Here is a 14149-nt window from a genome sequence, read left to right on the forward strand (position 1 = left end):
GTGTAGATCCACAATTTCACATTCAACCCATCGATCTTCATTCAATTTTAGGTTCCCTTTCCCGCCAGCTGGACATGCATGCATGCATGCTCTCACCAGGCCGGGAGTCGTCAAACGCCGGTACTTGACGACTCCCGGGATCCCTGGCTCTCACTTGTCAGCCAGCTCACACGTCTTGTCGTGCACGCGCAGACGTCCAGCACACACGCGTGTCGAAATGTGTTTTTTGGCGGGTAGTCGGCAAAAAATTAAGTGAGGGTCCCTTTAGTCCTTCGCGAGTACTATACGAGTACTGACTGCGCATGCGATCGGCGCATGCAAGGTTCGCGTGCACGTGTACTTGGCGTGGTCCGCGACTCCGCGGACATGACGCGATCGATCACTATGCATGCATGTACATACCGGTACTACGCAAATCTACAACTGCGTGCGTGCGGGGCCCAGCTTTTGCTTGCATGGTTGTTGGGTGGATCAAAATTAGCTTTGGATTTTGTACATTCTTGCTCGGCGTTTGCCATGGTCGGCTACCAAGGCGAATCTGTTTTGACAGGAGATGTTATGCAAGCCAGGCTGGTCCAGTTGCCGGCAATGTCTTTAGTTCAGCAGTGTGAGAAAACCAAGTGTATTTCGTAGTGTATTTCAAGCTGGCGTGCCCCTTACTCATTGTCTCTTTTACTTGGATCAAATCAAATAATTTCAGTAAAGCAGATGTTGAAAAGAGGCGAAGGCAAGTTGTAAGAGAATGTCGTTCTTTCAAGACGTCGCGGTAGCACCCCCAGACGCGGTGTTTCACGTTACAACAGCCTACAATAACGATACATCTCCCGAAAAATGCAATCTTGGAGTTGGTGGTGAGTCCTCCACTCAGTGGCACTATAGTCTCTTTAGAATTTAGAATTGATAGTGGAAATGCTCCATCACAACGGTGAGCCAGCCAGTGACTTCTTTTTATGCTTTCATGTTTGTTACTGCTGTGCTATTCAGCATATCGCACGGATGAGGGAAACCCTTGGGTTCTTCCAGTGGTGCGTAGCGTGGAGACGGCCCTGGCTGCTGACGAAACACTGAACCATGAGTACCTGTCCATAGATGGCTTGAAGTCCTACTCTGATGCAGCGTCCCGGCTGCTGCTGGGATCGGGCAGTAAAGCAGTGCTGGAGTCTCGCGTGAGTTTGGTGGAGTGTAGGCCGTACTACTAGTGCACTGTTGATTGTTCCATTGATGTTGATTGAAAAAATTAATATTTAATTGTGCCATTAGATGTACAGCTGACGCCTGACCTGATGTAGCAAACACCATGGTCTATTTCTCCGTAGCCGAAGTTCTTTATAACAGAAATGCACTTGCACCATACAAGTATCAAGCAGATTTCTAGCCAGTGGAAATAATAATTTTATTGTGTGTGTGATGGGGGGAGGTTAAGGAAAACAGTCCACCAATATTTTTTCTATTTTCTAGTATTGTAGTGCCGCACGTGGTGCAACGTATAGACGGGCATAGCGCACACCGGAGCTATCGATTTGTGGCCGCAGTTTTGTTGTGTGAACAAAACACAAAAATCGACAAAGAAGTAGGGGCAGCACTTTTTCACAGGGGGGGGGGGGGGGGGGGGGAGGGCTGCGCCATCAGAGCATGGGGTGCTGCTGCCCCCTATCCCCTTTGGTTAGAAGTACATGTAGTTAGAACCCTAAAACACGTCATGTCATGTCTGCCATACTGCCCTTGACTGCATGTGTGCACATACTTTGTTTACATGCCCCCCCCCTACAGGATACGGTTCGTTCCCGAAAGAAAAAGAGTTTGCTACAAATGTCATATTAATTTTGTGTTTGCTCCTGTCTTCATACCTCTTCCACAATGTAGGTCTGTGGTGTTCAATCGCTTTCCGGAACGGGTGCACTGAGGTTGGCAGCGGAGTTCTTACGTCGCTTCTATCCACAAGGCAAAACTGTGTATATCTCCGCGCCAACATGGTGTAAGCACCCATTGCTCATTATTTCCTTGACCATACCTGTCAAATGCACTGTAATTGTGTGAATGGAGGGGGAGGGGGGCATTGCGAGAGTGCCTCTGGACGAACCCAAGGACTTGATTTTACAATGAGGGTGGCTAGCCAATGGCTTGTCCACCAACTCTTTGAACCTAGTGTAATGGATTTCGGTTTTTGCCGTGTGTTCTGTGCAGCCAATCACCAGACTATCTTCAAGCATGCTGGCTACACAGATGTCAAAACCTATCCTTACTTCCATCCGGGCACCAAAGGTCTGGACTTCAAGGGAATGGCCGATGCACTCAGGGTATGTCCTTGTATCGAGAAAGAATTTTCTGCTGCAGCAGAACACCTGTGTTGTCGGTGATCTCTGCAATAAGCCACCCCCGAGAGTATATAACCCCCCAAAGTGTGCAACGCCTGATCCAGCCCTGCATAGGGTCTTGGTCGGGGGGGGGGGGGGGGGGGTCGGTTCTGATGTCATGCGTACACTCCACACCAGGGTGAGGCAGTGCACCTTTGTTGGGTCGAGAGTCCCCGGGTCTGGGGTCTTCTTGATGAAGAAAAGTCGCACTGGAATGCACAAACTGTACGGGTGCTACGGGGTTGTGATATTATGTGTACCGATCTCGTGTCCTGCTCACGACCAGGACGTGCCCGAAATCAGTTCTATACGGTATTATGACGCAAAGATCCGATTATGCTCGACCGAGACCCTATGCAGAGCTGGATCGGCCGTTGCACCCTCTGGGTGGGGGGGGGGGGGGGGGTATGTACTCTTGCCGCTACTTCAAGTACTTGTATCTGCCTGTAGAGATCGTCCGTCTCAGGCACTGGATCCTCCTCTACATACCCTGGAGCCTGTATCAGTGTATACTGTATAAGTACAAATTTTCGTTTGGAATTATTAAACTTTCACTATATTCGTTAGGGGCACGAAATAACTAAAGTTTGTACCAAACTAAAAAAAATTCTGAACATTCGGGGTGACAGACCTCGACCAAAAACGAAATTTAGTACGTAACAAGCCTGCTGGTGGAGTGATCTGACGAAAGATTTCGTGAACGAAAATTTGTACTTATACAGTAGAAAGGCTACCTGCCTGCTAAGACCAGTTTTCAGTCCACCATGTAAGCACGCTTATGCTGTATTCGCAAATAGTGCTGAGTCGTATCAGTATCTCACTCGTATTTTAAAAGTGCTTACGTTGGTACGAGTCTCGTATTCTTTTGAAGACTTTGGGTATCTGGCTACTATCTGCTCTGCGCTCAGCTGCGTTCATGCATATTGTGCTGTATGCTCTGCTTGATGTGTGCTCTGCTTGATGTGTGTGTGTGTGTGTGTGTGTGTGCGTGCGCGCGCATTTGGTTGGTGTTGGTGTGCAGAATGCAGATGATGGGTCAATCGTAGTGCTTCACATGTGTGCGCACAATCCCACTGGTGTCGACCCTAGTCCGGAGCAGTGGCAGGAGATCTGCGCGATAGTCAAGGTACAGGTCACTTGCTGCACTACAGTGCTTGCTATTCGCTAACCCCATACATTCGCTTTTCTGACACAGCTGTTCATGCTTGCTTTGGATTAAAAGCCTGTGTTGTAGACCTGTTGAGTCACAAAAAGGAGTTGTCATCCCAGACACAAAGGAACAACTTAAGACAGGCACTAGTAGTGGGAAGACATTTATTATAGACAGAGAGACGGAGAGGAAGACGAACTATACGACTACATTATGAGAAAAAAGAGAGAGAGCGAGTTTGAGAGAAAAGTGCAAGATAAAGGGACTGGGTAGCTATGGCAAATATGGGCGCGCAAGTAGCTACTCAGGCCAACAGAACAAAAGGTGAGTACGTACGAGGTGCATACAGCATTACTGGCCAGCTGGAAAAGGTTGTAGAAAGTACGGGAGGAGGTACCTAACAAACCTATTACGGAGACAGTTGACCTGTGTCGAAGATGTCCTTGTCTTGTAGTAGTTGGAAAGCTGTGATTCTAGCTATTTGTGATTGGCACGACTTGTACTGCACCTTCACAGTTTCTTTCATTGAACTGAAATGGACCTATGTTTTCTTTTGCGTTCCGATGCCTATTTCCGTTCTGCCGCAATAGTATCTGTTGTTGTCCTGTGTGAGTAGAGTGTGTCTGGTTGCTTCCCTACTGTAAAAGCCTTATATATAACGAAGTGCTAACTCTATCGAGTTAACGAGGAGAAATCTGTCGTTGAAATAAAAGCCGTTATACAGAACTCGATACATATACTGTCCTATTGAGCGTTGAGAATGAGTGAGAATCGTTACCTTTCGTACACGTAAACTAGTCAATTTTGGGAAATCGTTATATATGCGCCTCGATAGAATAATGGCTTTTACAGTATTCTAACAATGTTTGTCTGTTGGTGGTGCTCTTGCTTGTGTTACTCCTGGTTGTGTTGTCCTCATTGTTGCTTTAGGCCAAGAATCACTTCACAATCTTCGACTGTGCGTATCAAGGGTTCGTGACTGGCGATCCCGACGTGGATGCCCGGGCTGTGCACATCTTTGTTGAGAACGATGTGGAGTTCATGGCAGCTCAGTCGTTCTCGAAGAACTTTGGCCTTTACAGTAAGTTCAACTCAACAAGAGACTGCGCATAGTGCATGTGATCGTGTGCCTATATCCCAAATCAGGCCTTTCCCCGAGTCTGCAACCTTTTAACTTTGCAGGCGGTTTCTAGTTACAGGTATGAGCACATTCCTTGGAATTGTTTTGGAGCACGTTGCTTCACCATTGTTGAATCATGGCGTATTATTTCTCTGCCTTCTTGCACCTCTGCTGTAGATGAGCGCGCTGGTAATATCACCGTTGTGACTCGGTCACCCGATCAGGCCATCGCCGTGCGTAGCCAGCTGAAGATCATTGTTCGTGGCATGTACTCAAATCCACCCAACCACGGTGCTCGCATTGTTGCTTCCGTGCTCAACAACAAGGCGTACGAGGCGGAATGGTATGTTCACCCTGCTCCAAAGTTGTTTCTGGTGCCTTGGAAGCGTACATTTCCATGTAGAAAGACCACCTATCTCGATAGCAGGTGTTCTGTGCCCGTGAAGTGGTTACTAAGCATTGGTAGCGTACTAAGGGTCACACTTAGCAGGTTTTTGTGTGGAGCGCGTGTCCGTAAATTGAGTACGGATTGACTGCACCACGTGCAATGTGTGTACAAGGTTCACGTTGTATGACCTATAGACACAGGGTTCTAGCCAGGGGGGGGGGGGGGGGGGTGTAGCCCTACTCTGTTTGCGTGCACCCCTGTGAAAAAGTGCCCCCCCCCCCCCCCCCACTTATTTTACCGCTATTCAACGAAAAATGCAGTTGATAGTCGGTACTAGCGGGTTCATAAAGGCACATTTGTCTGGGGTGAAGTCAGGTGTTCGCCCCGTACGTTGCATTTCGCAATGCAAGACAGTTATTTTGAAAATAGAAAATGGGTTACGGAGTAACTGTTTTCCCTGCCTCCCTCCTACTATTTTGACCTGGCTAGAGCCCTGAGACAGGATACCACTTCCACAATGCGACCACGAAAGGACGAGATGGTGGGGCGCTCTGGCGGTTCTTTACGGTACATGTAAGACTGTACCATCGAATAAGAACGAATCGGCCGTGTTCGCTAAAATGAAGAACAAGCTAGGCTAGAACTGTACTCCCCAGTTCTTCGGCGCTTGACACAGTAATGTACTCGTTCTTGTTCTGCACTATCTTACTTTGAAGACCCGCTGAGTCTTCGAGTGTTTTCATGTGTTATGTGTTGGTGTGTCTTATTTTTTCTGCTTCTCTCTCTCACTCTCTCTCTCTCTCTCTTTCCCTCTCTCCCTCTCCCTCTCCCTCTCTCTCTCTCTCTCCAGGCGAGCAAATCTAAAGACTATGACAGATCGCATTATTTTGATGCGCGAGCAGCTGTATTCCAAGCTGCAACAATTGAAAACACCCGGTGCCTGGAATCATATTGTCGACCAGAAAGGGATGTTTACGTTTACTGGCCTATCTCGTAAGTTGTGTGCACTGTAAAACATTGTAATTTTAGGTGCATTAGAATTTCTGTGGCAGGGACCTGCCAGGTTTCAGGTGTAATTTTAGAATTAGGTGACCAACGTTCCCTTCACATACAGTGGATACTCTAGTGCCTTTTAGGTGTAATTTAAATTTAGGTGCCTTGTTTCTCTACCGAAATCACCGAAATTAAAGTTACACCGAAAATTACATGTTTTACAGTATGCCAAAGTGTCTGGGGTCCTTCTGGGGTCCTTGCTGCAAATAGTGCTCAACACCTCAAAAATGGGCAGAGCGTACTACACAAAGGCAGAACAACAGAGACCAAAGATCTTTCTCGTAACTCGGAGTTTCGTGTTCATATGAGTGTTTATGCTGACCTTTCATACAGACTTCCAGTCAACTTGCCCATCATGCTGGCGGCTTATACTGGGCCTGTAAACCTCATACAAACCCCATACAAACCCCATATAGACCGCCACCATAGAAATATTTTTTTTAAAGATGGCACATAAAACCGGCTTTAATGACATCGAAATCACTGGTTTGAATGTAAACCTGATTTGAACAGAAGCCGAGTACTGGCATTGGCTTCTACAGGAATAAGCCCATCCTTTTTACGCGGCATTGCAGTACATGTATCACCTGTGTTGTAGAATGAACAACTATGACTTGACCTCCTGTGCTCATTTTCTTTTCTTTCCTGTATTCGTATTTCTTCTTTGTCCAGCTCAACAGTGTGACTACATGCAAGAAACGTATCATATTTACATGCTGCGCTCGGGCCGTATCAACATGTGCGGCCTGACGCAGCGGAATCTCGATCACGTTGCCAAGGCGATTGATGATGCTGTGCGGAGGTTCTCCTCGCCGACCATCAACGGTCGTTTGTAAGCTGTGTTTTTTTTGTGTGACCGCTGTGTTTATTCTCCCTCACTCCCCAAACTTGTTCCATGACTCCGCTCTCCTTGCCCTTCCCGTCTAGTCTAGCAATGCTGTGCATTATTTTTTAGTCCTGCGGCTCACCGATGGGTCCGTTTCCTTTTTCTTCTTTTCTTTTTTAACTATCTTGATCTATCTTCTGTTTTACTGTGACAGCTCTCCACCCCGCGCGTGTTTGTGCGAATGCGTGTGTGTGTGTGTGTGCGTGCGTGCGTGGAGTTAGCTTTAGTTGAAGTATATTTGCGTTCTCCCCCTGCATAGTGTCCTTGTTCCCGGAACTTGGCACTGGTTTGTGTCTCAGTTGCCTGTTCCCTCCTTTTAGTCAATGTGCTCTCTCACACATGTAATAGGTCTTAGACGGTCCACAGATGTTTAGTCGTTTCTCGGGTTTTTATAAGTGCTTTTTTATGGATATTTTTTCTTTTTTTCTATTTATGGCAATATTTTATATAATTCAACCTGATTTTGGGTCGGATGTTTCCAATGCCCTCTATGTAGTTGATGTCCATTTCCTTTCATGTCCTTCTTACCGGGTCGATGATGCTGGTGTCCTGCCCAAGTCCGCCACGCTTGTGGTAGTCATTAATTACAGTTTGCCGTTTTGGCATTCTGGCCTTTTCCGCTCCGGTGTTTCATAATTTTCTCATGCTGTTACGCGTGGCCATTCTGGTAGCCCGCTGTATGGGTTTTATTTTACAGCTCTTGATTTCAGTTCGGGCTCCTTCTGTTGCTGGTCGGGCATGTCCATGCAGCTTCAGTTTCGCCACCATTGCGTGGCAGCTATTCTCAGCTTCATTTACTTGCGAGGTGCGGACCAGGGATGTGTTCCTGGTGCAATGCTACACGGATAAGAATATAATTGCACTCCACAAAATGCTCTTGTGTTTATTATTATTATTATTATTATCTGAGGGATTCCCCAAAGGCGGAATCCTAAATCAAGGGGGTCTCCGAGAATATATATCGGTGTGATATACATGTGTGTGCTTGTTCATTTCTTGGTGTGCAGCGAAGCCTGCTGTGCTGCGACTGCTCAGGCAGCCGGTTTCTGTCTGTATCGTCAAGAGTACATAAACCAAAAAAAGAGAGGTTGATGTACTCTTGCCTCTTGGTATCGTGCACGCGCCCATGGCTAGTATGTGATTGTGCTGCACGGTTGTACTGCAAATTACCCCCAGCAATTAAGGGTAGGTCTACCCCGATATACATAACCAAACACAGGACACTGCGCCCTGTGCTTCTGCATTTGTTTTGCTGTCTGAGAGTCCAGAAATTTCCACCTTTACTTACTGCAGTACACCATTATTTCAATTACCTGACTGTGTTCTGATGACCACACAGTCATAATGTTGTATCGTACCAAGAGTATAATTATACTCTTGATCGTACGAGTAGTAAGTTGGAACCACTTGCAGTGAGAGATGTGGCACATCCGTCTCCACATGCCACACGTCATAATCATGTTCTATGTATGTCGAGTAGGCCTAGCCCAAATTTGCTCGGGGCGCTTCGATATTTTGCCGGCAAATTTTGCCCTAGCACTTTCCATATTTTGCTTGGCATTGCCTTTCGTTTCCGATATTTTGCTCCATTTTGCTCCTGCTTTGTGGCAAAAATGGCTTCGAATGAACCGTCTACTTTGATAAAAGTGGATGGTGACTCTAATGAGGAAAGCAAAGCTTATAATGGTGTCAGTATTCCGGATTTTGTAGCATGATTTCAAATGCATTTCAAATTTATGTACCCTTGACAACCTGCACGAGCTACTTCAGAACTACGTTGGCCCAATGAAACCAAAGAAATTTGAATAAAATTGCCAAAACACACCCGGATCCTCTGTAAATTCGATATTTTGCTCGGAATTTGCCAGCAATTTCTTTTCGTGGGAAATTTCGATATTTTGCTGGAAGAATTGCCGGCAAATTTGGGCTAGGCATTGATCATGATTCTGATTGAACGTCTTGTCCCCCAAAACCGGACATAGTACTGGGGCCAATTCAAAAAATCGACCTCTAAAATACATGCCTTGACACATGTTGGCTAACAAGGATGTTTCGGTGTTATTTCATAGATAATGTCTTCAAGAGCATCTTGGCCCAGTATGGCGTGTCCAATCGCGTCCAAAGGTCCCGAAATCACCCTCGATAGGAATACAAAATTGCCGAAAAAACTAAGTTCTCATCGGCTATATTCAAGCATTTTCAAGACTTTCTCGGTACTATATAGACTGGACCTGGGAGTTTTTACCCTTTTATGTGCCAGGAGCTATAGTAACACCGTACATACACAGGATGCGAACCGACGCGTACACTGATTTTGTGCGAGAGTTGGAAAGATTGAGCATCAAGTAGTGTAGTTGTGACATACCAGAAATGTGTTACCTCGTTTGGACACTTTCTTCAAAGTTTTGCATTGACTCGCTGGCGCTTTTGCTGTCGGGACGTCCACGAATGGATCGATGCTAAATTCAGCAGAACCTTCATTACAATGTCATCTTGGCTCCCCGGAAAAGTAGGCATGATTCCAACAAGGAGCAGCACAACAATTATGTGTGGAAAGCAGGGGAAAGTCATCATAGCTTGCCAAGCCAGTTGTAACTATTCATAGACATAGGACTAATCTACAACCGTGGAAAGTTTCAGACCTGGCTAACTTCATCGGGCTGGAGTGAAGGCATTTACTTTGTGAGTACTGCTGCACAGGTGTTACAGTGGACGAGCATTTGATCTACACGAGCGGCTAGTGTCAGTACCATGATTTGAACACACCGACCGTGGTGATCAGCTACCATTTGCACAAAGCCTATTTACCAGCTCAACAGCTCTAGGACAGCTGCCTTAGGAGTGCCATGCTGCAGTGAGAGGGAGTAGCTATGTGGTGTGTAGTGTTACAAAAACGAAATCCGAGTACCTGGAGGTAACCTATCCCAATATGCAACACCAGTAGTAGAAGAATCATTTCCTTGTCACAGAATTTGATGGCTGGGCCTAGGCAGTGTGAAACTACAGTTATGCTTATAAACCACTAACTGCAAGAAAGAGTCCGATGTCCAATGTCATGGCTTGTCTCTCCTGAACTGATCAAGGCACGTAGTTGATGCGATTCAAGAGCGGCGGTGAAGAGGGAAAACATGTTCATATACTGCCTCATGTACTAGTGGCTAAAGAATTGTCCGTGACTGCAGAGCCAACAGTGATGGTGTAGGTGGCGGAGTAGAGATGGGCTCAGCCGTACGGCGTAGAGTTTCCAAAGCTCAGACGGAAGAACAACTTCAGTTAAAGTGAAACACATGGAAGCGAAAGTATTCGCATCACAATGTTGGGATCGATCAGCTTTTTAAACTGCAGCTATTCACATGTGAGCGTTGTCCAACTGCAGCCTTGAAGTCTTTTCAAAGCATTTAAGTATTGTGACAAGCTAGCCAATGTTTGGACTGTTATAATAATAGTATGCAAAGGATTTTGGTATTTTCATTTTCATCATTTTTTCGTTACAGCACTGCCATCGCATACAAGTAGTGTTGTCCCTAATACATTGCTGCAAGATCTATCGTATTATCTACACGTACTTCGAGTAAATTAGTTCAGGTTGAAACTGTCCTAAGCACTTCTTTCCTTAGACTCTGACAGTTTCCTACCACCTTTTCTTTCTCCTGTTAGTACTTGGGTTACAATACCTATTCTCTCAGTTGAAGTGTAACGCCGAACCGTCTGACGCTTCTCTCGTGTTTGCAGTCTGATAATTATAGTAATGCATGCCTGTAAATAGTTTCATGTACAGTCGTCCCTCTTTAATCCAGCACTTTATAAACCAGCACCCTCTATAAACCAGCACAATTTTCAGTAGCCAAAAAGTCCTCTTCCTGCACATTGCAGCAGTAAATCCAATTTGCTAATCCAGCACCCTCCCTAGTCCAGCAGATTTCCGTGGCACAAATGGTGCCGGATTATAGAGGGACCACTGTACCTGCTAGCTGCACATACATGTACACGTACCTCAATGCTAACATTCGACGCGACATGTAATGTACATGTACATGTCCAATAGCCAAGTTTCACTGCACTTTGGAAATTTTGTTTTGACACTGTAAAAGTACAGTACTTGTCGCCGTACTGTATCTACTGCTTATTCTGAGCAAAATGAGGTGCTACTTGGCCATATACGTGTCAGTAAAAATGGATATAGGAGCAATTCTAGTTAGGTTGCCATGGTAATAACGGCCTTTTTCTATTTTGATGTTTTTCACCATGTTCGGACACAATTCGGCAATCGAAACCTATGCCATCGTGTTCAGGAGGCAAAAACCATCCAAGAATGATCATAAAATCCATGTTAGCAAACATGTGTCAAGTAAAAGTGAGAAATTTCAAATGGGCCCTAGGACTAACATATCGGACATAGGCACTAGCACTGTATTCAAATGGTATTCAGGCAGCTCGTACGTGCACGCATGCCACGTGACCTTTTGTGTTGTACGCATGACGCGCTTTCAGGTACACACTTGCACTGCAGCCAGTGACGGAGCGCATGCAGTGGTTGCAGAGGCAAACAAAATTACTCCGAACTTTGTTGTTCGAAAATTATGGCAGAGTTCGATCAAACAGTCATTTACGATTGGAGACTTGGGAACCATTACTTCAGGCACACATTAGCTGTGATTCGCAGGGATCTAGGACCTACTAAGACCAAATACTAAAACCCTTTAGTTTCGGTGGAAAGCCGGACCGCTTCCGCGCCTGCGGCCTTGTGGCCGAACGTGGGATTTCGTTTTGCAGTCATGAGTGCTAAAGTCAGAATATGGCTTTGACTATTGTGCAGCAACACTTATGGTCACAGCTGAGGTAAGTGCATGCTAGTAGCTAGGAACTTGAATACTTGTTATACTGCTGGTACCCAACCAGCGCGTGGCAACTGAGCGCCATGAATAATGGTTGAAGGGTGCATTGGGGGTAGGCTCGTTTATAATGCACTGCTTGAAGCTGTAAATAGGTTCCTGAACTTCCCATCCTGGACAGAGCCTTGCAGCACACTCTAGTCTAGGGGAGACTTTACATACTCTTCCTAGCATCACACCTCCATCATCACATAAGTACTAACTACCATAGCTGTCACACAAGAAAATAGATATCAACTAGAATACAGTGGATTACAGTATTAGAACACAGTGCATTTAATACAATTAGAATACAGTGGATTACAACTAGAACACAGTGGATTACAATCAGATGGCTTTTAGGTATCACTCTGCAAACAACCCACGAAGTACTACACTCGTGTGCTGGCATGCGGTGAGAGTTGCAATGCCTTGAGGATTCTCTAAGGCACTTAGGCCCCAGAGGCTTTCGATAAAGCCTTGATTCACAACGGAAGCAATGTTCCACGCACTCCTGTGTAGTCCGAAATTGAGCACACAGCCTCTGTCAATGATCTAACTGTCAGCGCAAAATCCATTCTTCACCCCAAAGCTCCGCTCAGTAACAGGCTGTAACTGTACATGTCATTACAGAAAATGTATTATTTTTGCAGCCTCCATTTTCGTCTTCCAGTCGCATCGGAGTAAATTGAATTGGGTGCTGTGAATCCTGCCAGCAGCTGCTGCAGCGTTTCCCGTTCCGAGCTACATTAGGGAGGTTTAGTTCCCACGTAACGGAAACGCGTACGTGGGTGATCCACGTAAAGTGGATGAAGGGCCCCCACGTTGCAATGTTGTGTTTAGTCACACGGAACAAACAAAAACATGAAGCGAAAGGCCCAAACCTGGTCAAAGACGAAGCTACCCGGGCCTAAGAAGCTCATCCAATATTTTGATTTCGTGCTTCAGAAACTTCTTCAGCTGAGCACCCTCACAGCTCTCACAATGCGCTCCATTCTGATTTTCACCCACGTTCTGGCGGAACGTGGGTGAGCCTCCATACACGGTATGTCGTGAATCAGAAAACGTCTGTACGTGGGTCACTGAGTATCACGTGGTACACACACGTAAAGTACCCACGGATTACGTGGGACTAAACCTCCCTATTGACCGGTTTGTCTGATGTCGTTGGTGTGTGTGTGTGTGTGTGCGTGTGTGTGTGTGTGTGTGTGTGTGTATGTGTGTGTGTGCGTGTGCTTGTGTGTGTTTGCTTGTGTGTGTGCCTGGGTGTGTGTGTGTGTGCTTGTGTGTGTGTGTGTGTGCATGTGTGTGTGTGTGTGTGTGTGTGTGTGTGTGTGCATGTGTGTGTGTGTGTGTGTGTGTGTGTGTGTGTGTGTGTGTGCATGTGTGTGTGTGTGCTTGTGTGTGTGTGTGTGTGTGTGTGTGTGTGTGTGTGTGTGTGTGTGTGTGTGTGTGTGTGTGTGTGTGTGTGTGTGTGTGTGTGTGTGTGTGTGTGGGTGTGTGTGTGTGTGTGTGTGCATGTGTGTGTGTGCATGTGTGTGTGTGTGCTTGTGTGTGTGTGTGTGCTTGTGTGTGTGTGTGTGTGTGTGTGTGTGTGTGTGTGTGTGTGTGTGTGTGTGTGTATGTGTATTTGTGCATGGGCATAATTATGTCTGTGTGTATGCAGCTTCCTACTTGGACACAGTCCTGTGCGCGAGGATTGGGATGGTGCCTGTTTGGTAAGGGATCTGACTTGTTTTTTTTTTTTTGCGCTGCACACCGCCTTCTATCAGTGACTGGCAAAGCTGCATGAAGTGGGCCTTGGCATGGGCTGCTACTTGCTTTGAAGAGATTTACTGATCATAGATAGGCCCCAAATAAGGCTTCCTATCTCACCTGGGTTTCGACAGCTATACAGTGAAACCTCAGTGTAACGTGCCTTCGAGGGGCTGTAGAGATCAGTACTTTATACGTGCCTTCAACGGGCTGTAGACATCAGTGCTTTATAGCCGAGATGCTGACAACTGTATAACCAAGGTGAAGCGACTGGCATAGTGTAATGCGCGGTTCTCCGAAACAGTACCTTACATCCCAGAGTATAATTATGTTATACCGAGCTCGGAGGGTACTTTACCCTTAAGTTTCACTGACCATGGAGTAGGCAGAGGAAAACAACAAGGACATACCCAAACACTATCAACTTGAAGCTCTTGGTGATAGCAGTCTACAGGTGTTCTTACAGCCTACTCATCTGGCAGATAACGTTACTACGGGATTGAGTGAAAAGACCCGGAAAAAAGGGAACGGCATTGGGATTAAGGTCAGGCATAGATGGGAATAATGATAAG

The 14149-nt window shown here is 46.2% G+C and overlaps 2 protein-coding genes across 3 annotated transcripts in view; both read left to right on the top strand.

Annotated features, from left to right (window-relative positions):
* Window positions 1–490: 490 nt before the first annotated feature.
* On the top strand, window positions 491–7925 carry LOC135817095 (aspartate aminotransferase, cytoplasmic-like). The gene is made up of 9 exons (XM_065330216.1): window positions 491–851; window positions 985–1166; window positions 1864–1975; window positions 2185–2297; window positions 3376–3480; window positions 4435–4585; window positions 4802–4967; window positions 5863–6005; window positions 6738–7925. The coding sequence occupies exons 1-9, from the start codon at window positions 743–745 to the stop codon at window positions 6899–6901; spliced, it is 1245 nt and encodes a 414-aa protein (XP_065186288.1). The 5' UTR covers window positions 491–742; the 3' UTR covers window positions 6902–7925.
* Window positions 7926–11475: 3550 nt separating this feature from the next.
* Window positions 11476–14149, top strand: part of LOC135817104 (protein unc-80 homolog) — a 72389-nt gene continuing 69715 nt past the window's right edge. For both annotated transcript variants that reach the window (XM_065330226.1, XM_065330234.1), the window contains exons 1-2: window positions 11476–11790; window positions 13489–13540. In XM_065330226.1, the coding sequence (XP_065186298.1) occupies window positions 11747–11790; window positions 13489–13540 (96 nt within the window). In that variant the 5' untranslated portion in view covers window positions 11476–11746. The remainder of the gene's footprint in view (window positions 11791–13488; window positions 13541–14149) is intronic.

Source organism: Sycon ciliatum, chromosome 1 (assembly GCF_964019385.1).
Source record: "Sycon ciliatum chromosome 1, ocSycCili1.1, whole genome shotgun sequence".
Taxonomy (NCBI): domain Eukaryota; kingdom Metazoa; phylum Porifera; class Calcarea; order Leucosolenida; family Sycettidae; genus Sycon; species Sycon ciliatum.

What these genes read in the sequence shown, in the direction of transcription:
- LOC135817095 (XM_065330216.1), top strand. Translation starts at nt 743, where the DNA reads ATGTCGTTCTTTCAAGACGTCGCGGTAGCACCCCCAGACGCGGTGTTT. An exon ending in TATCTCCGCGCCAACATGGT is followed by an intron (nt 1,976 to 2,184) that starts GTAAGCACCCAT and finishes TGTTCTGTGCAG; the next exon opens with CCAATCACCAGACTATCTTC. An exon ending in TACGTTTACTGGCCTATCTC is followed by an intron (nt 6,006 to 6,737) that starts GTAAGTTGTGTG and finishes TTCTTTGTCCAG; the next exon opens with CTCAACAGTGTGACTACATG.